This window comes from Podarcis raffonei, chromosome Z (genome assembly GCF_027172205.1).
Source record: "Podarcis raffonei isolate rPodRaf1 chromosome Z, rPodRaf1.pri, whole genome shotgun sequence".
In the NCBI taxonomy this organism is placed as follows: domain Eukaryota; kingdom Metazoa; phylum Chordata; class Lepidosauria; order Squamata; family Lacertidae; genus Podarcis; species Podarcis raffonei.
This window is the reverse complement of record NC_070621.1, coordinates 3,579,456-3,607,123: the sequence shown is the minus strand read 5'-3', so window position 1 is coordinate 3,607,123 and position 27,668 is coordinate 3,579,456. Positions and strand designations below refer to the sequence as shown.

At 45.3% G+C, this 27,668-nt stretch overlaps 1 protein-coding gene across 10 annotated transcripts in view; it reads left to right on the top strand.

Annotated features, from left to right (window-relative positions):
• ODF2 (outer dense fiber of sperm tails 2) overlaps positions 1-27,668 on the top strand; it is a 40,360-nt gene that overhangs the window by 5,117 nt on the left and 7,575 nt on the right. For 4 of the 10 annotated variants that reach the window (XM_053374895.1, XM_053374894.1, XM_053374902.1 and 1 more), the window contains exons 2-15: positions 443-604; positions 2,627-2,752; positions 7,518-7,688; positions 9,625-9,815; positions 11,877-12,006; positions 14,792-14,923; positions 17,268-17,342; positions 18,399-18,470; positions 18,641-18,757; positions 20,643-20,828; positions 21,673-21,782; positions 23,687-23,822; positions 24,794-24,904; positions 26,768-26,872. In XM_053374895.1, coding sequence (XP_053230870.1) covers positions 464-604; positions 2,627-2,752; positions 7,518-7,688; positions 9,625-9,815; positions 11,877-12,006; positions 14,792-14,923; positions 17,268-17,342; positions 18,399-18,470; positions 18,641-18,757; positions 20,643-20,828; positions 21,673-21,782; positions 23,687-23,822; positions 24,794-24,904; positions 26,768-26,872 — 1,803 coding nt within the window. In that variant the 5' untranslated portion in view covers positions 443-463. Of the gene's footprint in view, positions 1-442; positions 605-2,172; positions 2,454-2,626; positions 2,753-7,517; positions 7,689-9,624; positions 9,816-11,876; positions 12,007-14,791; positions 14,924-17,267; positions 17,343-18,398; positions 18,471-18,640; positions 18,758-20,642; positions 20,829-21,672; positions 21,783-23,686; positions 23,823-24,793; positions 24,905-26,767; positions 26,873-27,668 lie in introns of those variants that run through there. The other 6 variants (XM_053374897.1, XM_053374893.1, XM_053374898.1 and 3 more) reach the window with 4 other exon arrangements.

Below are 27,668 nucleotides of genomic sequence, written 5' to 3'. Positions count from 1 at the left end.
GCTGCTTTTGCATGATGAGAATAAACAGCAGTGAGCCTGAGACTTGCATGCTCCCCTGCCTTCTGGTCTAGGAATTTGGAAGCTTCTGCAGCTTGATTTGTCATCTAAACTAACAAACTGTGGAGAATTTAAACTATGGCTTGTTCAGAATAAGTCAGCTTCAAACCATGGAGGTGACTTGTTAAAACAAACCATATTTAAACAATCACAGTTAAGTGACACACTAACTATGAACAACATGTTTTTTTAAAAAGCCACAGTTTCCAGACTCCCTTTAAACTTGTTTTAAATTCCTTTGTACGTTGGCCAGATGGCTATGTGATCAAGTGGGCTTCAAAGCAGTTGCATGTTCCTACCCAACAGAGCTACACATCCTGGTTTTTTTATTAAAAAAAACTTGGGTCCAAGGAACAGTTGTTATTTCCGGTCTACTTATTCACAGGTCCTTTTTCCATTGTATTGAATGCCCTTTCCCAGTTATCGGAGAAGAACCATGAAGAGCCGCTCCACAACTCCCCCTTTGCACGTCCATGTGGATGAAAATACCCCTGTCCATGTCCATATTAAAAAGGGTCAGAAAACACCACCACCTGCAAAATCCCAGGTATGAGTGTGCAGCTGGGTGTTTGTAGGGGCTCTGTCATGAAAGCCCCAGCCCCCAGAAGCACCAGTGAAAACCCAGCCCTCTTCCTACCTTGCAAAAGAAGAGCAGGCCCAAATGGTTTGTTTGCTTTACTTTGCAGCTCTTGTCACAATGTGTAGGTGTAGAAAATTGGCTTTTTTTTTTTTTTTTACTGCTCTGGCTTGTGTTCATGGGTGCCATATCTTCCTTCTGAAAGACTGTTTTAGTTTAGTGCTTCCTTCAAAATCAATACCACTTCCTCCCATTAATACAAATTTCTATTTGAAGTCTTATACATTAATTAAGGAAATAATTTGGGGGGGGGTAGGATGGCAAATGTCATGGCAGGAAGGGGATTTTTTCCAAACTGTGCTGAAATTAACATATTTGTCCAGTTTACATTTCATGGTAAACCAAATTTGGTTTGTTTTGCTCCTCTTTGCTAGTGCACAGTCCTCGGTGCACCAGCAGCGGTTTAGTCATGCTGGCCACTTGACCCAGAAAGCTGTTTGCGGACAAACTCTGGCTCCCTCGGCCTGAAAAGCGAGTCGAGCGCTACACCCCATAGTTGCCTTTGACTGGACTTAACCGTCCAGGGGTCCTTTACCTTTACCTAGTGCATGAAAAAAGCAAACTGTGTTCCTTACCAGGGATGGTGGTTTGCTTTGCTCAAATGACAAGTCAGTAAGCTAAGAACAAACCTCGGCTTTATCCATCAAGATTTATGGAGAGCAAAACAAATCAAGAAAGCTGGTTCAGCTAACGCTGAGCTATTGATTAGTTTCTCCCTAGTGCTTGTGGGGAGAGGAATAGTGGGTGCAATGAACTCATGCCCTGTGAACCATCCACTGTCTGGCAACTTGGGTACTCCAAACCAGCAGAAACGGTGGAACCTATGCATTTCCCATGGAGAATGAAAATTATATAATTCCTTAAAAACGTTACACCCCACAGCTGAAGAGCAAACCAGCAGCTAATTAATCAAAATCAGTAAGCCCACAACTTAGGTGGGGGGTTATATTCTGGAGATCACACCTAAAGTCAAAATTGTGTATAGTCAAAACCCATTAGGTTCAATGATGGGTGGGATTACCAAAGTCATTTTTCCTGGAACCCCACCTACTTTCTGCCCCTTTTAAATTTAATTTATTTCAGCCCCCATGTGTGTAAAGTTGAACATGCACAAGTTAAATGTGTGTATGTTGTGGGCTTTAATTAACAGAGCTGCAGTTGAGGGTGCAGTTGAGTTGAGTTTAATGCCCTTTCAATTTTAGCACATTCTCATGCCCAAAGCACCTTGTTGACTCTTTCTTAACACATGCAAATATTGTGGGCCACAGGAGAATTGTAATTTCATCTAGTCATGTGAAACACCTTCTGTTGTCTTTCTAAGAGTTGGTGTCTTGTCTGCGATTCTGTTGTCTACATACATGTGTTTTGGCCTGAGGCCTTTCAGCAGTAAAGGTCACTTTCAATGATGTATTGCAGCCTACCTATTCAGCAGCTTCAGGTTCCTGGTAAGTCCTGTAGTAGGTGGCCCGGGGATCAGATGCAGAATCATGTGTTTCCAATTCACAATCAGTACTTTGCTGCAGCTCTGACCTAAATCTTTCCTACCATACACTAGATCTAATCTTCCCAGGGTAACTAAGGCCCACCTTGCATCATAAGTGACTAAGAGACATGATGATGTCATAATGATCCTGACTGACAAAGAATAAAGCTGCTTTCAGGGGTACCATACTCCTCGCTATGCGGTACCTATATTTCTTTTTCCTGAGCATGGTTACTGAGACAGCACTGTGATGTAGAATGTGAAGCCTTTTTCGTGGTACAGTTTGTTGGAATAGTTTTGTTGGGGGCTTCCAGTTTCGTTGCACAAATTTTAGGGGTGGAAGTAATCTCAGCAAGTGTTTTGGGCAACTAAAACAGTATACTACTTCTCTCTCTCTCTCTCTCTCTCTCTCTCTCCCTTTCCCCCTCTCTGCTCCCCCATCCTCACAGCAAAAGCACAAGCAGAAAATGAAAGGGGATACCGTGAATGTGCGCCGCAGTGTTCGAGTAAAAACCAAAGTCCCCTGGATGCCCCCAGGCAAAACATCTTGCCGAGAGTCATCATACAAGTGGGAGGTAGGACAGCTGCTGTTTCTTTAGCAGCCTAATAACAGGCCTTTTCAGACGCTGAACTGGGAAGAAGTTGATGCTCAGTCATAGAGCACATGCTTTGTGTGCGGAAGGTCCCAGGTGTGCTGAAGCATTCCTGGCTGAAATCGTATAGAGCAGAGGTTTTCAGCCTTTTTGAGTTCATGGCTCTCTTGACCAACTACATTCTTTCTGCGGCTCCCCTGTGGGGAAACACGCTCAGAGCCTCAGAATTCCAGTTATGTCACCCCTTACCCCTTGGAGACTGGCCCAAGGTGAACATGAGGCCAGCACCTTACCTTGGAAGACAGCAGTGGCAGTAGCAGGTGCCACTGGACCTGCATGGCAGAAAGGCTCCCCTTTGGCATTGGGCACTCAGCTCCCAGGCAGGCATTGCACACAGCAAGCACAACAAAGGCCAGCACAATGCCTGCCTGGCCTCCCACTTGTCTGTGCATTCCCAGCATCAAGGGCCGGTGGACTGGCTTGCTGGGCTCCCTTGTCCGCTAACTTGTTTACTCCGAGACCGCCTCAGCTCCTGGCAACCAGACCCTCTGGCCAGCCCCAGGAGCACCATTCACTTGTGGAGATTGTAGCCAAGACCATTGCAGCAAACAGTTGTGCAAGTCTTTGGGCATCAGAAAAGGTAGGGAAGGAAAGAGGGACAGAGGCCAGTGTTGCCTGCGGCACCCCTGACCATCATTCAAGGCATTCCAGGGTGCCATGGCACATTGGTTGAAAACATAGAGCATGTTGGGCAGTTCTGAGCTAGATGGACTAACTGTCTGTCTCTGTATAAGGCAGCTTTTCATGTTGGCCACCTTGCCAACAGTTATTATTTATTAAAAATTTTATACTGCCCTCCATCCAAGGATCACAGGGCGGTTTGCCGTATAAAAACAAAAAAATACATAACATAAGAAATGAAAACAATAACTCTTCCCGCTGTTGCCCTGTTTAAAAGGCCATAGATGGTTTAATCAGCCAAAGGCCTGATTATAGAGGAATGTTTTTGCCCAGCACCTGGTTGATTCTCTGGCTTCCTATGCTCATAAGTTATATGTAGCCATCCCCAGGGTTTCCCCCAGGAAGAGCTTGGGAATGAGCCTTGGGTTTTTAAAAGAGACGTTTGCTTTTATGAAAGTGTTGTTCTTGTTTTTAATATATAGAACAAAAAACTAATTAAAATAAATCAATGGGTTATAACTTCCTGTGGTATACGGCCACAGGGAGCATTAATGGCTACGAATAAGATCCATTTATTTTGGTACATGGGTTTGAGGATCGTGAAAAGACAATGGAATTGTTTGACAATTTGGGGGTCTAGGTCTGTATTTTGGGACAGGAGGGTGAATCTTCAATGCAAATGCTTTGGTATGAAAATATTCTTGCATTGTGATGGGGCATTCCCTTTCCCTTATGAAGTGTAAAGGAGATGAAGGTTTGTGACAGCCACCATAATCTTCAAGACTCTGGTTCAGGCATGGAGCTTCTGTGCTCCATCTGCTCCTCTTGCATCCTGCTTGCCCTGGGTGCAAGAAAACTACTGAACTGTAATTAAAAAGTTAGCAGTAACCGAGTAAATTCAGCAGTAATAACTATTGAGATATAGAAAATGAGAAAATGAAAAGATAGGGATTAATTAGAATATGTAGTGGAAAAGAAAATCATGAAGTGAACCGTGGAAAGGGCAGGGGAATGTCAAAATTAAATGTGTATTTGGATCATCATTCAGTGTTCTTACTGTAAAATGAAAATGATAGACTTCTCTGCGACCCCCTCTTTAGGGAGATGGGGCTCATTCGAATGGTCCAGCTCTTCCACGTAATGGATCCAAAGGGTTTCCAGGGAGTGGTAGGGGATGTTTTATCCCATGTTGATGGCCTTTCAGCTGATTCCCTGGTGGTCTGCTGGAATGTGGAGTTCACCAGGGCTATCTACTGTCTGGCTCTGAAGCGCCCTCTCCCAATTGCATGGGTCCTGGACAGTCCCATGCTTTCCCCCGGAGCTGAGGGCAGTGAGGCAATCGCTGAGACGGTTAGAGCACCGGTGGCGGAAAACTCATTCTGAATTGGACCAGACACAGGTTAGAGCTCAACGTTGAGCCTACCAAGTGGCGATAGCAACAGCAAAGACTTTCTTCACCGCCTCTATTGCATCTGCAGAGAACAGCAGCAGGAGACACTTTCAGGTGGTTTTCAATCTAACCGCCTCCTTCGCCATTGGGGCCTGGCGAGGACCCCAAGATCTCCTGCAAAGATTTTGCTAAATTCTTTGCAGATAAAGTCACTCAGATTTAGAAAGAGGTATGCTCCACTATGGGAGCAGGGTTGGGGCGGGAGAGTGCTAGGGTCCTGTCTAGTTAAGTTGCATGGGATCAGTTCCAATCTGTTACCTCCGAGGATGTGGACAGGCTGCTTGGATGAGTGAAATCGACCACCTGTCTCCTTGATCCTTGCCCATCCTGGCTAATAAAAGCGAGCCACGAAGGACTGGGGGATGGGCTCTGGGGGTGGTGAATGCTTCCCTCTGAGGGAGTCTTCCCAGGCCTGTGGAAAGACGTGGTTATTAAACGCTTCTTTAAAAACCATATTTGGACCTGGCCAATATGAGCAACTATTGCCCAGTTTCAGATCTTTCATGCTTGGGCAAGGTGGTCTCTGAACAACGGATGGTTGCTGAACAACTCCAGGCACGCCAGGAGGATACGAACCATTTAGACCCCTTCCAGTTGGGAATCAGGCCTCATCATGGGACTGAAACTGCCCTGGCCTCACTTGTCAATGATCTCCAGTGGGCTAAGGACAGAGGTGAAAGCAGTTCCCTGGTCCTGCTGGATCTCTCAGTGACCTTCGATACCATCAACCATGACATCCTCCTGGACTGTCTAGAGGAGCTGGGAGTTGTGGGCAGTGTTATGTAGTGGTTCCGCTCCTTCCTCCTGGGCCATGTCCAGAAAGTGGTTTGGGGGGCATCAGTGTTCAGACCCCTGGCCTCTTACTTGTGGGGTGCCTCAGGGCTCTGTCCTCTCCCCTGTGCTTTTTAACATCTACATGAAGCCGCTAGGAGAGATCATCCAGGGCTTGGGGCTGGGTGTTCATCAGTATGCGGATCATACTCAGCTCTACCTCTCCTTCAAATCAGAACCAGTGAGGACAGTTAAGGTCCTGTGTGAGTGTCTGGAGGTGGTTGGTGGATGGATGGCAGCTAACAGATTGAGGATGAATCCAGACAAGACAGAACTACTGTTTTGGAGGACAGGGGGAGGGTGGGTGTGGAGGACTCCCTGGTCCTGAATGGGGTAACTGTGCCCCTGAAGGACCAGGTGTACAATCTGGGAGTCATGTTGGACTCACAGCTGCCAGTGGAGGCACAGGTCAGTTCTGTGTCCAGGGCAGCTGTCTACCAGCTCCATCTGGTACGTAGGCTGAGACCCAACCTGCCCGCCGACTGTCTCACCAGAGTGGTACATGCTCTGGTTGACTCCTGCATGGACTACTGCCATGCGCTCTACCTTTGAAGGTGACTTGGAAACTACAACTAATCCAAAATGTGGCATCTAGACTGGTGAATGGGAGCGGCCGCTGGGACCATATAACATCGGCCCTAAAGGATCTTCATTGGCTTCCAGTGCGTTTCAGAGCACAATTCAAAGTGTTGGTTGTTGTTGTTGTTTAGTCGTGTCCGACTCTTTGTGACCCCATGGACCAGAGCACGCCAGGCACTCCTGTCTTCCACTGCCTCCCGCAGTTTGGTCAGACTCATGTTTGTAGCTTCGAGAACACTGTGTTGGTGCTGACCTTTAAAGTGTTGGTGCTGACCTTTAAAGCCTTAAACCGCCTTGACCCAGTATACTTGAAGGAGTGTCTCCACCCTCACTGCTCCGCCCAGACACTGAGGTCCTTCTCCAAGGGTCTTCTGCTTGTTCCAGGCAGAGGGCCTTCTCGGTAATGGCAGCCATCTTCTGGAATGCCCTCCTTTCAGATGTCAAAGAAATAAAGAATTACACAACTTTTAGAAGACACCTGAAGGCAGCCCTGTATTGGGAGGTTTTTAGTGCTTGATGTGTTATGTTTTTATATATGCTGTAAGCCACCCAGAGTGTCTGGGGAAACCCAGCCAGATGCGTGCAGAGTTGATCACATCTACTTGAGTGAAGTAATCTTCCAGTTCAGCATTTTCATTTTAACAATGGAGATGGGAACTGACTCATGTTCTCTTCTTTGGTACAGTCCTGGGGGAGTGAGTGACATGGCATGACACCTAATTAAAAAGTCATCAGACAAAATAACTGAGGACCTGTCTGTTAATAGCTGTTTGACATGATATCTGAATTGTGGGGCTGCCCTTGAGGACAGGAGGGCGTGGAGGTTGGTGCAGAATGCAGCTGCTGGGTGGTAAGTGGGGCAGCCCCATGAAACCACTGCTGCCCCAGTCCAGAAAGCACTGCATTGGCTGCCGGTGAGCGACCGGGCTCAATTCATGGTGTTAGTACCAGCATATAAAATCCTGAATGGATTGGGATCAAGGACCTAAAAGAGCAATCATTCCTCTTTACCCTGGAGTTAGACGTCTGAATGACAGTTTTCCTGGCAACCCTGAGATCACAATGTTTTTAACTGTTTGTAGAATGATTTTTAAAAACAGGTTTTTAAGAATAGTTTGTTGTTGGGTTGTTGTTTTTTTAATCCTCTCATGAGAGGAAAGGTGTAAGAAGCGAAATAACAGCCTCTGTCCTATCCTCCTCAATCAGGGACCAACCCATCGCCTGGAAATAACTCCTCCAGATTCAGATAAGTTACTGTCAGTGCTCCGCTTGAGTGATCTTTCAACAGACGAGGAGGACGCCATTCACTGCAAAATGGACAAGTACGAGAAGAAGATAGGGAGCTTAATGAACGTGGTGGGCACCTTGAAAAATGAGGTAAGGCGGTCAGAGTTGAGTTGATATTTCTTCTTCTTCCTACATGTTTAGAATTCACGTTTGGAATTTTGTAGAAAATGATGTGGCACAACCCCCTTGTAAAACATCTTGTGGTGTCAGGGTGAATTGCGTGAAGATTTTTGCCCCATCCTTCTGCCAGCCAATTTCATTGTTGAAACCTGAGTTTGAAGAGGAAAGAGAGGAAACAGGGAACCTTTGGCACTCCTTATGTTGCTGGATTCCAATCCCATTATCCTTAACCACTGGCCATTCTGGCTGAGAGCGATGTGAGTTGGGCATCTGGAGGGTCTCAGGTTCCCCACCCTGCCTTTTCTGCTTTTTTTTTTTTACCCTGTTTAAAAAAGACAGCAGAGAACAAGAAAAGGTGCCTGATGGCAAGTTTTCGAAAGCTAGCAGAACAAAACAGCTGTAGCAAAATTAGCAGGCTTCTATTAAGAGGATTGGGATGTGGGTGGCGCTGTGGGTTAAACCACAGAGCCTAGGACTTTACTGGCGTCATTTGACGCCAGTAAAATTAGCTAAAATGTATAGGAAAAAAGAAAGGAAGTGTTGGAAATGTAAAAAGGCAGATGGGGACTATTTCCATATGTGGTGGACCTGCGATAAGGTAAAAAAAATTTGGGAAGCAATTTATAATGAACTCAAAAAAATATTTAGATATACTTTCCCCAAAAGACCGGAAGCGTGTCTATTAGGCTTAATAGGAACAGAAATTAAAATAGAAGATCAAAATTTGTTCATGTATGCTACAGCTGCCGCGAGGACCCTTCTGGCCCAAAGATGGAAAGTACAAGATATACCAACTATACAGGAGTGGCAGGCAAAGTTGACAGAATATGCAGAACTTGCCAAACTGTCAGGGAGGATTCGGGACCAGGGAGATCAAAGATACCAAAATAACTGGAGTAAATTTATTGAATATTTAAAGAAGAATTGCAAAGAGGTCAAGACACTAGCAGGATTGACATAATACCTCCAATGTATAATAGTACTAATTTGAGAATGATGTGTGTGATGGAAAGAGGATAAATATACCAGTTGTGGGGAGGGAGGGGGGTCGTGACTCGGCAGAGTCAAAGGGAATGTATGGTGCTATTACAATTTGTTGGAAAAGAATATGTAATGAAAACAATAAAAACTCACTTGGAAAAAAAACAGAGCCTAGGACTTGCTGATCAGAAGGTCAGCGGTTCGAATCCCTGAGACGGGGTGAGCTCCCGTTGCTCGGTCCCTGCTCCTGCCAACCTAGCAGTTTGAAAGCACATCAAAGTGCAAGTAGATAAATAGGTACCACTCCAGCGGGAAGGTAAACGGGGTTTCCGTGCGCTGCTCTGGTTCGCCAGAAGCGGCTTAGTCATGCTGGCCACATGACCGGAAGCTGTACGCCTGCTCCCTCGGCCAATAAAGCGAGATGAGCACCACAACCCCAGAGTCGGTTACGACTGGACCTAATGGTCAGGGGTCCCTTTACCTTTATTAAGAGGATTATTGACTTGCTCTTCATGTTCAGTAATGGCTACCATGTAAATTGGTATAACGTGTGTTTCCCTGTTCAGTTGACATCCTCCAAATTTCAGCCCTGTAAGAATTAAGACCTGGGGGCATTTAGTCTAGGCACTACGGTACGCTGGGGGCATTTAGTCTAGACACTACGGTACGCTGTAAAAATGGAACAGCTCCAAGTACAGGGGTTCCGTTCAGGTGACCAGTTCTCACTTTCTGCATTATTAGAGCCCACCTTCCTGTTGGGCAAAGCAGAATTTGTTCCACTTTGAATGGGCTGGATGAATGGGCAGAATTGTGATATTTCCTCTTTTACTAAAATCTTGCTAAATTTGTTGGCCAAAGTGTTTTTATTTTCTGATATATTGTGGGTGACAATTTTCTCTCTCTCTCTCTCTGTTGAATTTGTTAGATGTGTCCTCAGATCTGTCCTCAGATCAAAATGCCAAAGCGGGATGATGGGCGATGTGTGGCTAAGCGTCTCCTTGAAGAGCAAAAGGAAGAGCTGGACGAGGTCACGCAGGAACTGGTGGAGACAGAGCATGAGAACACTGTTCTCCGGCGCAATATTGAACGTATGAAGGAGGAGAAAGACCTTAGCATGTAATTAAGCTTTTGACCCTTCCTATCTCTGTATATCACTGGGTTTGGGAGAGCAGCTGTGGGCAAAGCCCATGGCCCTTTACAATTTACAGGTGGTTGTGGTCGTGCAGGAGTGGGTTCTTATTCTCTCTTTTGAAGCAGGGTTATGATTTTTACACTTGGCCTCTTTCATTGGGAGCAGCCTCTGTCTGCTTCAGCGTAGCAGGGATTTCTTGGAATAACTGATCTGAACCATTGCAACCAAATATCCCTGACATAGCCAAGATTCAGCAGTCTGGGTGGAAGCCGCTGAAAATGGCAACCGTATTGTATGCACTGTTACTCCTCCACCTCTACTGTGGGGCCTGTGTCAAACCAGAGGAAATGCCCCCATTTGTCCCAGACAAGTGCTCATAAGCACCAGCAGAACTGAATCATAGAATCATAGAATCATAGAGTTGGAAGAGACCACAAGGGCCATCGAGTCCAACCCCCTGCCAAGCAGGAAACACCATCAGAGCACTCCTGACATATGGTTGTCAAGCCTCTGCTTAAAGACCTCCAAAGAAGGAGACTCCACCACACTCCTTGGCAGCAAATTCCACTGTCGAACAGCTCTTACTGTCAGGAAGTTCTTCCTAATGTTTAGGTGGAATCTTCTTTCTTGTAACTGTCAGTAGAGGGTCAAACTTCTCATGATAGACTGCAGCTCCTGGGCAGCTAAGAGCATTTGGGGGATGTGGTGTGACCTATGCCTTCTGCTGTTGTTGTAATTATGTTGTTCAGGCTCAGTCTAAACATGTGGCAGAATCCTGAGTTGGTAGGCTGTGCTTCTTCATGGTCAAAACAAAAAATTTTTTTCCTTCCAGTAGCACCTTAAAGACCAACTAAGTTAGTTCTTGGTATGAGCTTTCGTGTGCATGCACACTTCTTCAGATACACTGAAACAGAAGTTGCCAGATCCTTCTATATAGTGAGAAGGTGGGGAGGGGTATTACTCAGAAGGGTGGTGGGAATGGGTGATTGGCAGATAGCTGTGATGAGCCTGTTGACGACTCTTAACGACTGCAATAGGTCTTACAGGAAAAAGCAAGGGGTGAGAAGGTGAAAAATGGCTTTGTCATGTATAATGAGATAAGAATCCAATGTCTTTGTTCAGACCAGGCCTCTCCATGGTTTTAAGTTTGGTAATGAGTTGCAATTCAGCAGCTTCTCTTTCCAGTCTATTTCTGAAATTCCTTTGTAGTAAAACAGCTACTTTGAGATCTTGTATAGAATGTCCTGGGAGATTGAAGTGTTCTCCTACTGGTTTCTCTGTTTTGTGATTCTTGATGTCCGATTTATGTCTGTTTATTCTTTGGCATGCACACGAAAGCTCATACCAAGAACTAACTTAGTTGGTCTTTAAGGTGCTACTGGAAGGGAAAAATTTTTTTGTTTTGACTATGGCAGACCAACACGGCTACCTATCTGTAACTTCTTCATGGTGAGAGGCAAGGAATTCTATGACTTTAAGTACCTCCTTGGGATGCGGGTGGCGCTGTGGTCTAAATCACAGAGCCTAGGGCTTGCTGATCAGAAGGTCGGCGGTTCGAATCTCTGCAACGGGGTGAGCTCCCGTTGCTCGGTCCCAGCTCCTGTCAACCTAGCAGTTCGAAAGCACGTCAAAGTGCAAGTAGATAAATAGGTACCGCTCCAGCGGGAAGGTAAACAGTGTTTCTGTGCACTGCTCTGGTTTGCCAGATGCGGCTTAGTTATGCTAGCCACATGTCCCGGAAAAACTGTCTGCGGAAAAACTGTCTGCGGACAAATGTCGGCTCCCTCGGCCAGTAAAGCGAGATGAGCGCAGCAACCCCAGAGTCGTTCGCGACTGGACTTGTCAGGGGTCCTTTACCTGTTTACCTCCTTATAATTGTTTCAAGATTCCTTATACGTTTAAAACTGGCACCTCAGGGGCGCAGTCTCCAGCCTAGTGTCTTTTCTAGCCTTTTTTTACAAGGCATAGGGGATTTAATAAAATTTAAGTTAAAAAATGAATAAATAATAATAATATTTGAGGATTAACACATTATTCCTTTCCAGACTTCAGAAGCGGCACTTGATGCACGAGAAAGAATGCTTGATGTCCAAGCTAGTGGAGGCTGAGCTGGATGGAGCAGCTGCCGCCAAACAGATTAAGGCCCTGAAGGACGCTATCTGCAAACTAAAATCTGTATGTGCCAGTCCAGAGTAGTGCATAGAAGCAGCTTTTCAAAAGGTGGTGGTTGGGAGCATCCCCAAGGAGGAGCAGGCGGTTTCAGTGGGGAGTCTGGTGGCTTGCCTTGGTCTCTTGATTGGGAAAAGAGCAAATGCGCGGCAGCCTGCTCCCCTGGCCGTTCCCAGGTGGTGTTGCTTAAGCTTGTCTAGATGTACAGGGAAGATGAGGTGGTAACACTACATTGTGCACCACTTCAGAGTGCAGGGGGAGGTTGGATTTGGAGCCCCCGGAAAACAGTTCTGCTCATGAGACAGGGCATCCCTTGTGTCTTGGTTCTCTTTTTCTCCTGATGCACCCACTCCCACTCCAGAAATCCTATCCAGAACACTGGGTGGAGCCTCCTGAACAATACAGGACCTGGCAGGGGAAACCGAAGGGAGAGTTGTAGGCCTGGGTGACATATTGATATATTGCTCAGGACTGGTACGAGAGGGAGACCACGATGGTGGTTTCACTCAGCAGTTTATCGTGGATGAAACTGCTGCCTCCTCTGCTACCGGCACCCAGCATGCTGAGGGGGAAAGAAACTGCAGCTGGGCGTTGGAGGCAGAGGGACTCCAAAGCGGTGGCTGTTTCACCAGTGATATACCATCAGGTGAAACTGTCATCGTGGTCTGTTCCTCTCACCGGCAGAGGGAGAAACAAGCTGCATCAGCGAGGCATGATATAGCTTGTTCCTCCCTTTGCTTCCTTAAACTGCTTGGCTGAAGATTGCGCCTCTGCCCTCGCCTCAGCCAATCAGTTTTATGGAGCCCCTGACCTGTCACCGGCTCACACGAGCCAGGACTGGTGGGGGCTCTGTTATGTGCTCTCCAGCTGTGAGAGCCTCATTTCGGCTCCTGCTTGCACGTGAGTAGGAGCACGATTGCGGCTGTTCAGATGGGGAGGTGCGGGCTCCATCACAGTTCTCCACTCGGGTGCATGGCTGTGCTCCCGTTAACGGAGATGTTGAAAGGAGCTCCCACTCGCCTGTTAGACTTGCCCCCCCCCGCTCCACTAGACACCCCCCACCCTGCCTTGCGGATTTAGCCCAGAAGGGTGAGCTGTGTCTTTCTTCTCAGGGTGAATGACCATCCCACAAAGAGGCAGCGTGCCCGAGGGAGCTTTGCAAAGGACCCCCCCAAGGTCCCTGTTGCTCCCTGTTGGAGCTTGCTCAGCCCCCTGCGGGCAGGACCCTTTCCACCCTCCAGCTGATCAGCAGGCTGGGGCCAGTTGCATTGGCCTCAGCCTGTGAGGTGCTGGAGTCAAAAGCGCCTCAGCTGCCGTGGTGAGAGCTGCTGCAGTCTCACTGGCTGGGGCCAGAATAGCTTCTTTCAACATTGCAGTTTATTACCAAGTAGAGATGTTTGGGTGTTGGAAACCTAACATCGCCCAGCCCTAGAGAGTTGGCAAAAATTGCTTCATCTCCTCTTTTTGTTTTCAAATGCCACTGTTGGTTCTGAACTGCTTCAACTGAAGGAAGGACATCTGATTTCTGAAGGCACCTGTGGATTCAATTCAATAAGTTTTGAATCGTCTGCTCCCTTCCCTGTTTTATTAAACAACTGCAAATAGATACACATCAAGGAGGGGGGTTCAGTCCCAGTCATTTACCTGCTGTGCTGGTCTTTACAGTGTAGTTTTTTATTTGAGGAAGGGGAAGCCCCAAGCATATGATTTCTCCTCTGCTCATCCATCCTTCCACCTTGGTCTTATGTGTGTACAAACCAGACCCTCACAAATGAGGGCACCATGCTTCCTACATATAGTGTGTGTGTGTGTGAGAGAGAGAGAGAGGGGCGGGGCGACCTCTTTAGCTTCCGGGGCCAGATCCTTATCAGGAAGGGACTAAGAGAGGCAAGTCTTGCAAGCAAAGGAGGGAACTTCTCCAGTGCTCTGACTTTGCCTGGAACCAGGAACTTAGAAGGGAAAAAGGAGAAGATTTGCAAAAGCCTTTCAAGTATCCAATCTCAAGCTCCCACCTTTAATCCTGCTGCTTAGGCTGTGTGATCCTGTTCCCATTACAGCAGCAACAGAAGATTAAACTTTGTCCTCCTCCCTATTGGCTGATGTCACAAGCCATGCCAGCTGAAGGGTAGATGGGCACAGTTTGCAGAAAAACTTGTGGCAAGCATGGTTTGAGTTAAAACCTGGCCAAGCTAAATTGTGCTCCTTGCATGGATGTAACAGTTGACTGCTGCAGTTCAGTAAGTCTCCTGGTTCTCAAGATCCATATTAATATGGGTGCTAATTCCTTCTAGGAAACTGCCCTGCTGATTTCATTGACAGCAGAGGGCACTGTTTAGTTCCCGGTGTAAGAGTCAACTTTTGTATGTGAAATTGGGATAAGTTGGAGCGAAATGTCTTGGTGCTTGATCTACACCTACAGTTCTCAATAACTGTGTGTACTAAAAAAAAGTAATTTCCAAGTACAGACTTGGCTTCCCAATTAAACAGTGGCATCTCTTTATTCAATCCTACATCTTTAATCAAGTAATGAATTGATCAGTTAATCTGCAGCTCTGCTCTGCTAATCTTAGATTTCACTGTAGGCGAGGTGGCAAATGTAAAGCACTGTGCAACAGTTTATTTTTAAGTACCTGAATAGCAGAAATAGTAGATCTTTCTGCCATCCAAAACTTGCCCTGAAGCTGTTTACACATGTAGCTGGCAAAGCCTTGTTGAATAAAGATTTGGAAGCTGTACTACTGGATAGCAAATCTGATAGCCTTGGCTTTGGTTTTTTTCTCCCTCCCCCCAGGAGAAGAACATGACAGTCTCGGACATCAACACACTTACTAGACAAAAAGAACTGCTGTTGCAGAAGTTAAGTACTTTTGAGGAAACCAACCGTACGCTCCGAGACCTGCTTAGAGAGCAACATGGTCGAGAGGTGAGTGAGGACTGAAACACCTGCTCTTTGGTACTGATTCCTATTTTTCTTTGGACTCGACCTAAAGAACTGTGTGTGGAGCAAATATGCCTGATAGTAGTTTTGCACAAACAGGGTAGTAGAAGTGCATAGTGCTGTCATGGGTACATTCCTATATTGTTCTCAAAATCTGCTTATGCAAGAGGAAGTTCATCTTTAGGAAGCTGTCTTCTACTGAGTAGGCCTACTGGTACATCTGACTCGTCTCCCTCAGGGGTAGCTATTGTAGTGCCTCTAGAATCTAGACGGGGTCTGCAACCTAAGGCTCATGGGCCACAAGCGGCCCACGGGGGTTGTTTAACCAGCCCACAAGCCACTCCAGAACCGAGCCGCGCACTTGGCAAGTCCCTGCGTGGCACCAGAAATTGCGTCTGCACAGACGCCAGAAATCGCTGTTTAACCAGCTCTTGCTAATCCTAGCTGTCAAGGTCAGTAGTCAGGGTTTGGTGGGCATTGTGGTCCAGCATCTGGTGGAGAATTGCGGGTTCCTTATCCCCACCCTGAGTCTTCAGATTTTGTGACCCCAGTTTGATGCAGTGCTTATACACAAGGTGCAGAGCAGCCCTTTGGTGTCACAGGAGGCACCTTTGGATTACATTTTCTGCGTTATGATTGTGTTTGACTATCTGGTATGTTACACCAGAGAATCCTAAACTTGTCCAAGAAAACACAAATTTTCTGATCAAAATATCTAGGCAGATTGCAATGCTGATCATTCTCACAGTCAGCTTGAAGTGTCTTGGATTGCTTGTTTTATGTTAGCAAAAAACACAAGTCTGAAGCTGGGATATTTTTGGTAGGGAGCAGGGTATCGACAGGTGACCTTATGGTTAAACAGCAAGGGAAAGAAATGCAGAGCACAAGGCTTTTCCTTTCCTGCATTCGCCTTTTGTTAACTTGCATGTGCACACTTGTGAGGTAGTAGCTGTTCCAAAACACAAATGGCAAGGCTTTTGGGATTCAACATGTGGCACCAGATGCCTCCTGAACTTAAATGTGCAATTGGCAAAAGAAATGGTTACAGCAGGGGTAGCCGACATGGTGCCTCTCCCATTTTTCTGGACTCCAATTCCTGTTGTGCCTGAATATGGGCCACTCTAGTCTGACAGCATGGGACGCGGGTGGTGCTGTGGGTAAAAGCCTCAGCGCCTAGGGCTTGCCGATCGAAAGGTCGGCGGTTCGAATCCCCGCGGTGGGGTGCGCTCTCGCTGCTCGGTCCCAGCGCCTGCCAACCTAGCAGTTCGAAAGCACCCCCGGGTGCAAGTAGATAAATAGGGACCGCTTACCAGCGGGAAGGTAAACGGCGTTCCGTGTGCTGCGCTGGCTCGCCAGATGCAGCTTTGTCACACTGGCCACGTGACCCGGAAGTGTCTGCGGACAGCACTGGCCCCCGGCCTCTTGAGTGAGATGGGCGCACAACCCCAGAGTCTGTCAAGACTGGCCCGTACGGGCAGGGGTACCTTTACCTTTACCTAGTCTGACAGCTACTAGAGGGCACCGTCTTGGCTATCTCTGGGTTACAGTTAATAATACAGTACTTCCTGCTTTCTATACTCTCCCCCTAGGATGGCCATCTCAATTTTTCCATGGTGCCCTTAAGACTTAATTACCCTTTCCCAACTTTTAAAAAAGATTTTATGATTGTGTGTGGTGTTGAATTGTATTTCTTTAATTTGCTGTTTTCATTTCATTTCTTTAATTTGCTGTTTTCATTTCTGATTACTTTAGAATAATCTTGGAAGCTCTTTAATCAAAAGGGCTGCTTATTAGTCTCCTGTATACTGTAGTAATAACACACACACGCAATTTTGCTTATTTTGTACACCACTGTAGTGTTTCATAATGTTGGGTTTGCTAGCATTAGGGAAAGGGGCACAAAGCGATAGTTTTCTTTTTATTTTCTTTTTTTCTTTAATTTTTTTTTATTAGGTTTTACAATTTAAATTTATCATGGTCACAAAAATCATATAAAAACAAAATTCAAGCAACTCCCCCCCCCCCCGACTTCCCTCAACTTCCTCTTTCTGGCTTTTTGTACATACAATACTACTGCTTACATTATTTTATGTTACTTTTGTAGTCTTTTATTTACATATATTCTCATTACTATCATTTTATATCATTACAATATATCGTAGTTTTCTTTTTGGTACAGAAGTCAGCGACACACATGCCCCTTTCAGAAGCAACACCATCATTGCTCTGCAAAAGCCAGCCCTATAGGAAAAGGGATGGATTTAAAAAAAAAAAAACCTTCCATAAATCTTTTTGGTTTCTTCCCCTCTCTCCTTAACACTTTCTGCAGAAAGACTCTCAGAAGTTGGCTGAGCAGCAGGCGCAACTAATGAAGAGGCTTACTGAAGCTGATGCCGAAAAAGCGGTAAATATATGCCAGAAATTCACTCTCTATGTTTATTGCCTGTATATTGAAGGGACTTAAGATTATGTTCTTGAAACAAAATGCTGAGTTCTTGCCTGCGGACAAAGTGCTGTGCCTGAAGCAGGAAAACCAGGTTGCACTGGAGCTGCAACTGGAGCATTAGTTTTCTAATGAAGAACTGGCTCTTGCCTCAGTTCCTTGATCTGTAAAATGGGGGAAATAATCCACCTAGGGCTGTTACAAGGACAATTGAGGACCAGTTCATCAATTAACATACATCTCTTGTAAACAGTCCCCAGAGGGAAATGAATCTTTGTTCAGTTCTTCTGCTGCATGAAACTTTTTATTATTTTTGTTACAGGTGATTCTCAGCTTACATGGGGGTATGTTCCAGGGTAAAGCAAAAATCATGTATAGGGAAAATGCATTGGGTTCAATGGCAGGTGGGATTGTGAAATTCCCCCCACCTCCCGGCCACCCGAGGTTCTGCACCCTTTCTATAAATTTTTATTTATTTATATTTGCACACAAGTCAAGCATGTGTTAGTTGCAAGTTACCTTTACGTATTTCAATTAGTTATCCGCCCTTCATCATAGGCTCGTTTGGTTGGGTTACATCAACGTTTAGAAATGGAGCCTCAGTTTGCCCACTTTCCTGTTTCTTCCTTTACTTTGCTGTTGCGTCTGTTACATTATAAGCCAGCAGTTAGGGCAGCTTTGTAAACAAGTGCAAAACAGTTACTTGCCCGCAAAAGAAAATTAATAATACTAGCCTGCTTTTCCGGGGGCGGGGGTGGAGTGTTCCATCCCTCTAGCAGCCTGCTTCATTTCTGTGCTGGGCACAGGGGAGGAAGAAGCCCTCTGGCACTCCACCACTGGCCCACTCCGTGGCCTACATGGCGTTCCTTCTCGCCTATGGCTACCAGGCTAGTACTTAAATACAAGATTGAAGTTGGGGTTGCTTGGTTGTTGCAGTTGTTGCACATCACCAAGGAAGTTTTGAACACTTGACAAATAATTACTATCGTCAACCACTGTGGGCTCTCTGTTTTGCAGCAATTGGTAAAAAAACTGCAAGAGAAAGAAAAAGAAGTTGATGATCTAATAGTTCAGATACAGACGGAAAAGGTAAGTTTTTTTCCAGAGGCATTTGATGCTGTGAGATGATGATGATGATTTATTTCTACCCTGCCCATCTGGCTGGGAAATGTCTACCTGGCTTCCCAGTGAAATTGGGGGGCAATAGGGTGAAGAAATCATCTTATGGACCTGTTTCCCTCCCTGCTCCCTTCTTTTAGGACCAAGCAAAGACCGCATCTGAACTCTCCAAATCCATGGAAGCCGTGAGGGGCCACCTGCAGGCACAGCTGCGCAACAAAGAAGCTGAGAATAACCGCCTGCAGATCCAGATCCGGGTACAGTACCTTTGTGATATTGAGCAAACAGTGCCTAGTGCTCTACAGTCAGCCAGATGAAGTGGTACAGTGGACTTCTCAGGTTGGGGGGTAGAGGAATACAATTATTATTTTAATGTTCCTTTGAGTGTGTGCGGTTTTAAGTTAGTACACTAAGAGGAAGACTGTGCAGAGTGTTTCCTCTGGTATGTGGTCACTTACTATGTGCAGAGGGCTTTTAACAGAGGAGCGCATTCGAAAGAAAAGTGTCACTACCTCTCTGGCACAGTCCAGAGTGGTACAGTTTATTCTGCCATCACAAAATTCAGCCACCTCATTTTGCTGCACGTTTAGACTAGGCCCGAGTTCAGAATAGATTGTAGTGAATGAGGGGATGGGGACATGGCATTGGGTCACACACAGAATTCTATGCATTCTGCAAACAGGGGGACGGGCCATTTATTCCAGCAGGGGTATGGTTAACTTTTCGATGAATGGAAGCAGTTTGCCACGTTCCATGAATACAGTCACATTGTGGCCCAACTTGCACCCCAGTTTCCCCAGACTCTACGCATACCACACCCAATAATTAAAATCTAAAACCTGGATTTTGCAGTGCCCTCATGGAATTCATTTATTCATGTGAGTTGAGCTTTGCCCAGGCTGTGGAAGCCCTGTCGTCTTTTTCTCAAAGTGATGGTCTCAGAACGAGGAAGTTGTTTCAGACAAAAGGGAGCCTCTTAAAACAGTGCCTACTGCCTGCTGTTTTTATAAGTTCTTATATTAGAAGTAATTCATAAAAAAACTGCCCAGTTAAACAGTGGTTCTTTTGTATTTCTATGTAGGACAGTACTTAGCTAGATGTACCATTGGTCTCACTCAGTTTACTTGTGCTTCCCATGCGGATGGATGCTTCCTGTCCTCTTACATAGCTACTTAGAAACTTTTAGCTGGTGTTTTTTTCTGCTAAAGAATCCAGTAGTATCTTGAGCCACTTTGGTCTTTAGGTTTATTAAATTTGTGCATCACTTCCCGCTAAAAGGTCCTGAAGCAAGAAAAATAGGATAGAATAATAAAATTACAGAAACAGACATATCATGAATGACAATATATATAACAATATAATTTTAAGGGACGCGGGTGGCGCTGTGGGTAAAACCTCAGCGCCTAGGACTTGCCGATCGCATGGTCGGCGGTTCGAATCCCCGCGGCGGGGTGAGCTCCCGTCATTCGGTCCCAGCTCCTGCCCACCTTGCAGTTCAAAAGCACCCCTAAGTGCAAGTAGATAAATAGGTACCGCTTTCTAGCGGGAAGGTAAACGGCGTTTTCGTGTGCTGCGCTGGTGCTGGCTCGCCAGAGCAGCTTCGTCACGCTGGCCACGTGACCTGGAAGTGTCTTCGGACAGCGCTGGCCCCCGGCCTCTTAAGCGAGATGGGCGCGCAACCCCAGGGTCGGTCACGACTGGCCCGTACGGGCAGGGGTACCTTTACCTTTATAATATCATTTAGGTCAGAAGTAGGGAAAGAAGGATACAAAAACCTGGGGTTCTACAGTGGTTCTGCATCTGTTCCAGCATCCTGCCCCAGAGCAGTGGTTTGCCCCAGATCTTCCAGAATAAATAGACAGACAGCTAGAGATTATAGTAGAAACTTTTGGTGGTAGGAATAAGTGTGAAGAAAGGGGTGACAGAACACATCTTCCTTCTATATACCAACTGAGAAAAAGATGCAGAACTAAGGCTGTGTACAGCTAGTTTTACTAGGTCTTTGGATAGTATAAGACTGGCCTGAGACATTTCTCTATGTTGCCTTGCTCTGCTCTCAGCTCTTGCAGGGAGGAAAAGTTAGTCTTTGGCTGCCTGAACCACAATTAATTTCTTCATGTACCCTGATTGCCTTCCTTTCAGAATCTAGAGCGTGTTGCAGCTCAACACAAGGCAGAAGTGGAAAATATCATGGAACAGCTGAAAGAGCTGAAGACGAAGACTGAGCGTGACAAGGACGCCCTGAAGAATGCAATCAAGGCCCAGAAAGAGCGAGCGGAGCGCAGCGAGGAGTATGCAGATCAACTGAATGCCCAGCTGGCAGAAAAGGTTATGGTTGCTCTGGTGCCTCCATGCCAGGGCATCGCTTACTATTGGGCCAAAGTTTTGTGGAGTGGCCTCCCCACACCATTTATTTTTTTCATTTGAGGACACCAGCAATAAGGACGGAAGCATGTTACCTGGGAGCTCCCCATAGGCTTATGTACTTCCTCCCCATCTTCTTCTTCCTTCTGTTTTTCTCACCTTCCCTTCCTGTCCAACATTAATATGGCTTAGTGTTATGATGCACTGGAGATAAATGACAACTGTGGTTAGTTCTCAACCAAAACAGCTTTTAATTCTTGATTTAAAGCAAGGTATAATCAAAGTCATCGCTGCAGATGTAACTCTGTGCCACCCTTGTGAAAGCTGAAAAGGAAAAGAAGGGGAGAATCTGCAAAGGGAATGAGCATGCTGTTGACCACTTAACTTGGTTAGGACATTGAGGAGCATTTGATCTGTATTGGGCTTGCCTTGATCTTCTAGGCTTGGCTTTGGCTGAAGGTGGCTAGAAGTACAGGGCTGCTGTGAAAGTCTACAGTGGACCCTCCGGATACGAACTTAATTCGTTCTGGGGGTCCTTACGTACCCCGAAAAGTTTGCAATATGAGGCGCTGCTACTGCGCACTCATGTGGCACGATAGAGCACTTCTGTGCATGTGTGCATGGCAAAACCCAGAAGTATACACTTCCAGGTTTGCCACGTTCACAACCCAAAAGTTACGTTACCCAAAGGTCCATTGTATTTGCTTTGTACAACTTGTCATTAGTGTGGGGTGTCAGATGAGTTCTTGTTTTCTATGCCAAACAATGTGGCTGCTCTTCTAACCTTGCCTGTTGCCTCGCTTGGCAGGACAACTATGTTGCTGAGGCGTTGTCCACCTTGGAATCATGGAGAAGCCGCTACAACCAGGTGGTGAAAGACAAAAGTGATCTGGAAGTCGAGATTGTGATGCTGAACAGGTGAGAGCCGTGCTGTCCCATTTGGAGCTGGCTCCCAAAACGGCTCACGTGGAGGGATGGATGGGAGGCAGCACAACACTCAGATCCAAAAGATTACTGTGGACTCCTGAAGAAGCTACTGGGCTCCATCAGCCCCAGCCAGCATAGCCAGTTGTTTGGGGTAGAGGGAATTTAATGTCCAACAACACTGCAGAGCTACAGGTTCCCCATCACTGCATTACTCTCTTTTTAGTTAGTTAAGAAGGTGACGGCCATATGTCCTGGCTCTCTGTCATTTCTGTTTCCTCCATGACTTGTGACTGCAATTCTGCCAGCTCTGTGATTTTTGGATTTTTTAAAAAAAATCCATTCAGAATTATGTTGTGTACAGCATATAATCCTGTTGGTGCTCTGTGCTAAAAGGGGGTTCAAATGGTGCGAGTTTGCAATAAGTCACAGAATGCTGGTATTGGCTTCTTTGCATTTAGTCTGCTTTCAAGGCCTAAGTTGTCAAAGAATGTGGACTTCTTTGCAGAAAGGCTGAAGGAATGACAGGAGATCAGGTTATGAAACGGGGTGTGGGGTATGAAAGACAACAGTTGCCTGCAGAGAGGACAGTCTGGTCTGAAAAGTGTTCCGAGGGCCAGAAAGAGATGCCACTGGGCCCTCAGACCTGACATTAACCACCCTAGTGTAGTGAAACAGGCAAGTAAGAGCCTTGCACAAAAAAATTACTGCCAGTAAAGACAGAGAAGTTGAATCTCTATTTATGTCTGTGAGGTATTTTATAAATTTTGTAAGCCACTCTCGGTATGTTCTTTTAAATGGAAACTTTGAAATTACTTTTTTTAAAACTTAGCAAATAAAAATACCCAGTATTTCACTACTGACATTATGAGACAGATCAGTATGATTTTTGATTGTGGACTTGGGTTTAAATTCCCTAATATGAAAGAAGCTAAGTCCATTAATTAATATTGAGCAAATCTAAGTATTCTATACAATTGCCAAAACTGAGGAACAGTCTTGCACAGTGGTTGTTCCTAGGATCCAGATAGCTTGAGTGCAAAGGGGAATCCATTAGGAAATCCAAAGTGAAATGATTCCAGTAGCTGCTCCTTGGCATTTGGGGTGTCAGAAGATGTTTTGTCTCCCCTGGAGGCCTGGCTTGAAATTGTGACCAAGCCTTCTTAGCTCAATTCATAATATCCAAGCTGGAATACCATGGTTTGTTTGTTTTTTGCATTTCAAGTTAGGATGGTAGACTAGGATTTATCTCAGTTTGACATTAGGTGTGAACCAATCCCATGTCTTCCAAAGACTCTGTGCCCCTTACATGCAAAGCTTGATATATTTTGGCTGTCATACATAATGGGTCCACCTCTATTGGGGGATTGAGACTGCTCTTCCCATGTGAATAGTAGCACAGTTGGGTGGACTTACCTTAGTGTGAATTCCTAGGTCTGGTTCTTTTCAAGTTCCTTGGCCAAATGAAAGGGGATGGGTTGCATGTGGTATTAGGAAGCTGCTCTAATTTTTCCAGATTATTGATAAATATATAAACATTAATCTCTTCTCTTTGCTGCAAGAGGAAGCAAAGAGATCATGATTGGCTCAAGGTCACCCAAGCTTTGTGGTTGTGTGGGGATGTGAACCTATGTGCATCTCTTCCAGTCCTAGTGCAACACCCTAACCCTTACACAACACTGGCTGTCTCTAACAGGGGCAAGCTGTCTGTTGCCCTTCAGTTGTTGTCAGATTCCCATCAGCCCCAGCCAACATCTGGAGGGCCACAGATTCCCCTCTTCTGCTATATGGGAATCATGTGCCTTAAAATGATCGTCATCTTTGTGAAATTCTGCTTTGAACTGAGACTGCTTCTTTCTTCCTTGGACTAATGTCTCTTTCCTTGACATGTATTTAAGCCGTATTTCAGACTTGATGGAACAGCAAACCACTATGGAAGACAAGATGCGGGAAGACAGAGATGCCATGGTGGACAAACTGCACCGGCAGGTCACAGAAAGCACCTCATTCAAAATGGAGAATGAGAGGTTGAAGGTTAGTAGAGAAAAGTCCTCATCTTCCCCATGGTGGGGCCTTCCAGATGTTTTGGGCTACAGTTCTCATCAGCCCAGCATAATGCAACCATGCTAGCTAGGACTGTTGAGAGTTGTAGTCCAAAACATATATACTGGTCTAGTTCTGGTCTTGTTCTGGTAGGGGCATCTCCACCATCCTTTTTAAATAACTTCCAATCATTTCAGTGGAGATAGTGCAGGAGATGTTCCAAACGGAATTTGTTTGTTTATTTTATTGCATTTTTATCCCATATTTTTTCCAAGGAGCTCAAGGTGGTGTAGATGCTTCTCCCCATTCCTCCTCTTTTCTTAAAAATCATTTTTATTAATTTTCCAATAAAATTAATTTTCCAATAAAAAACATCCAATTAACATATCCAATCATAATCCAATTAAAATAAAAAACCTAAAATTAAAAAAGACCAAATTATAATCCAAATTGTAATTGTTGATTTTTCGGGGCATACTCTGGACCTCTGAAGCATATCTCCAAATCTCAGTCCTGCCTCGCTCGTTGTTTCCATATTTTCCACACCCCGATTTTAACTCTTTAAAATTCTCCATCCCTGGCTCTGCGATTCTCAATTATGTCAAACATCATAGATCCTTTCATCCATCGAATACAGCTTTATTTGTGTATATATATTTTTCCAACTGTCTTTTTGCCAGTGCAGCTTCCCCTGACTCTATTCCAGTCCGGGCTGTTATCCAAGTGTCCCCCCCTTCCTCCTCTAATGCCCACAACAACCTGGTGATGTATGTTAGGCTGTGAGTGAGTGACTGGCCGAAGGTCACCTGGTGAGCTTCGTGGCCGAGTGGAGGATTCGAACCCTGGTCTCCCAGGTTCTAGTTGACAGCCTTAACTGCCTACGCCAGGAAGGAGATGCTTGTTGTACAGCCCAGCAGTCCTTTCTCTTCTGACTGAACACGTCTCTTTTCTGGTTCCTACAGAATAGCATTCTCCCGGTGGAGGAAAAGTTGAATAAAGCTCAGCAGGAAATAGCAATGCTCAAAGCATCCCTCAAGAACTACGAAGGGACAATTGAAAGTTACAAGAACCAGGTACTGCTCTCGAAAGACCTTTGGCACCCTCTTTCCTTCTCCGTCTTCTGGCAGGAATGCCCTGCTGAGCTCCAAAACCCTGGAGCTTGGGGAGTGGGGCAGAGGTGCATTTTGGTTTTCAGGCATTCTGTGTCTTTTGTCTAAGCAAGTACTTAGCAATTTCCTTTCTAGATATTTGCAAGAGGTGGGGGTACCTGATAAGCACCTGCTCTTCTTCCTTTGTGTTACTGAAAGGATTTGAAGTTGGTCTATTTCATTTTGTAGCCCTCTATTATTGGGGGACTGAATGTAGAAATAGTATATATCTTTTTTAAAAATAAAAAAATACCCCTTCCCAAGATAGATTACAATATTTCAAAATCTGAGAGGTGCCCAATTGTGGTAGTAATTAAAAAGCAATAAACAAATGCACATCAAATACAGAGAATGATTTGAGAGCTGCAGAACATAAAATAGGCTTAAACTGGTTAGTTTTCTCAGGTGTCTCTAAAGGCTTTTCTTACTTGATTTTGAGCTTCTCTCTGTTCTTGGCAGCAATGAAAGACTCAGGTGATGCAGATGCCTTGGCTTAGGCTAGGCTCATAAATGGCAACCTTTACCAAGACCCTCCAGATGTTTTGGACCACAGCTTCCATCAGACCAAGGCAGCACAGCTGTATGATGCTGCAGATGATGGGAGCTGTAGTTGAAACATCTGGAGAGGACTCCAGCTTGGCAAAGGCCGACAAAGAGGAAAGCCAACAAATTGGAGCACTCCTGTATAAAAGCCTTGTCCACTAATTTAGAGTACCTTTTTATTAACTGAACTGTCACCCTTGAAAGGTGTTTGTCTCACCTTGTAGTGAAATTGGGCTCTTTCTACGGATAAAGGGCTTGCATGCAGGAGTAGCTCACAGAAGCATGAGAAGATTGGTCCTTGTACATTTTGCCTCATATATATCAGGTTCTACAGATGCTAGAGATTTTTTTGTTTTGTTATATTTTTTTAAAGAAAAGCTAGGAATCTGGAGATTATGGCTCATCATGGATCCCCATGCCTCCAGAGCTTTTCTATTGCTGGGTGTGTGGTCTTGTTGTCTTTAAAGAGACAATGGGAGGATTCATTACTTTGTATCTTGCCCAGTCAGAGTGATTCACAGAACGATGGCCCCTGTGGAATTAACCTACAGTCATGAGCCCATCATTGTGGAATTATGAGAAGTAAAGCTGTAGGGTATGGATTTCAGAATTATATTCCACTCTTGGTATTTAGAGAGGAAATATGAACCAAAGGCACCTGTATAGGTCAGAGCATGGGTAGGCAAACTAAGGCTTGGGGGCTGGATCCGGCCCAATCGCCTTCTCAATCTGGCCCACGGACGGTCTGGGAATTAGCGTGTTTTTACATGAGTAGAATGTGTCCTTTTATTTAAACTGCATCTCTGGGTTATTTGTGGGGAAATAGGAATTAGTTCATTCCCCCCCCCCAAAAAAATATAGTCCGGCCCACCACATGGTCTTAGGGACGGTGGACCGGCTCACGGCTGTAAAAAGTTGCTGACCCCTGGGTTAGAGGTAGAGTTTATGTGTTCTAACACAAATGGAGAAAAGCAGTTCAGCAGGGCAGGTGGGTGTGTCTCCCTCTGAGTTCTGACTTCTTTAGGTGAGAACATAACTGCATTGACTTTTATTTTGAGGATTGATTATAAAATGGAGTCTCTACGTGAACAAGACTTTTAATACTTTCTCTTCAGATTTCTCGCAGTTGCGTTCACTAAACCCAAATTGAAACATGATTCATTCAGTTCCATATGATAATGTGGCTGCTGTACATGTTTGTCTTCTCCTTAAAAAAACAATAACCCACCAACATCTTTTCCCCAGGTGCTGAAAACGCGAATGGAAGCTGATGAGGTGACTGTGAAACTGGAGCTTTGTGAGAAAGAGAACAAATCACTGAAAGAGGAAATGACCAAGGAGATTGAAAATGTAAGTGTCTGGTCCAAGCTGTAGACGAGCCATAAAATCTGGAGGTTTCATGTGTTGTAGCTCCTGCGCGGAAACTTTTTGTGGGGTGTGGAAGAGAAGGAGCAGACTAGTACCTCACAAAAACATGAGAGGAATACGGCTTGTACATTTTGCATCATATTTATCAGTTTCTACGAACGTTAGAGATTCACTCTTTTTTTAAAAAAAAGAAAAGAAAGAAGGGAAGGCAGGGAATCTGGAAGTTAGGGTTCATCATGGGTTTCCATTCCTCCAAGGCTCTTCCATTGCTGCTTTTTTTAAAAAAAAGAAAAGAAACAGAATGGGATGTTTCATTATGCTGCATCTTGTCCAGTCAGAGTGATTCACAGTGTAATTAGCACCATAGAAGTAATAGATTACTGAAGAAACTGTAAAATTGTGGTGAATGGTGATCTAGATTTAGGAGGGCGTCATAGCTCAGTGGTAGAGCACGTGCTTTGCATGCAGAAGGTGCAGGTTCAATCTCCGGCGTCTCTAGTTTGGAAAACCTCAGGTAGCAGAGCTAGAAAAAACCTTGGAGAATTATGTGTCGAGGTGTGAAACTCCATAGATACAGTTTATGTGTAGGACTGCTATAGAGATGGTTTTTTTGCTGTGATGTGGAGTTGGGAACATTGAGCATTCAAGGGTGACGAAAAGGACAACCAAAGTAATCAAGGGGCTGGAACAGCCAACTCCCCTTTCAGGAAAGGTTGCAGTGCTTGGAGCTTTTTAGTTTAGAAAAAGGCAAGGAATAGGGGACTTGATAGAGATGTCG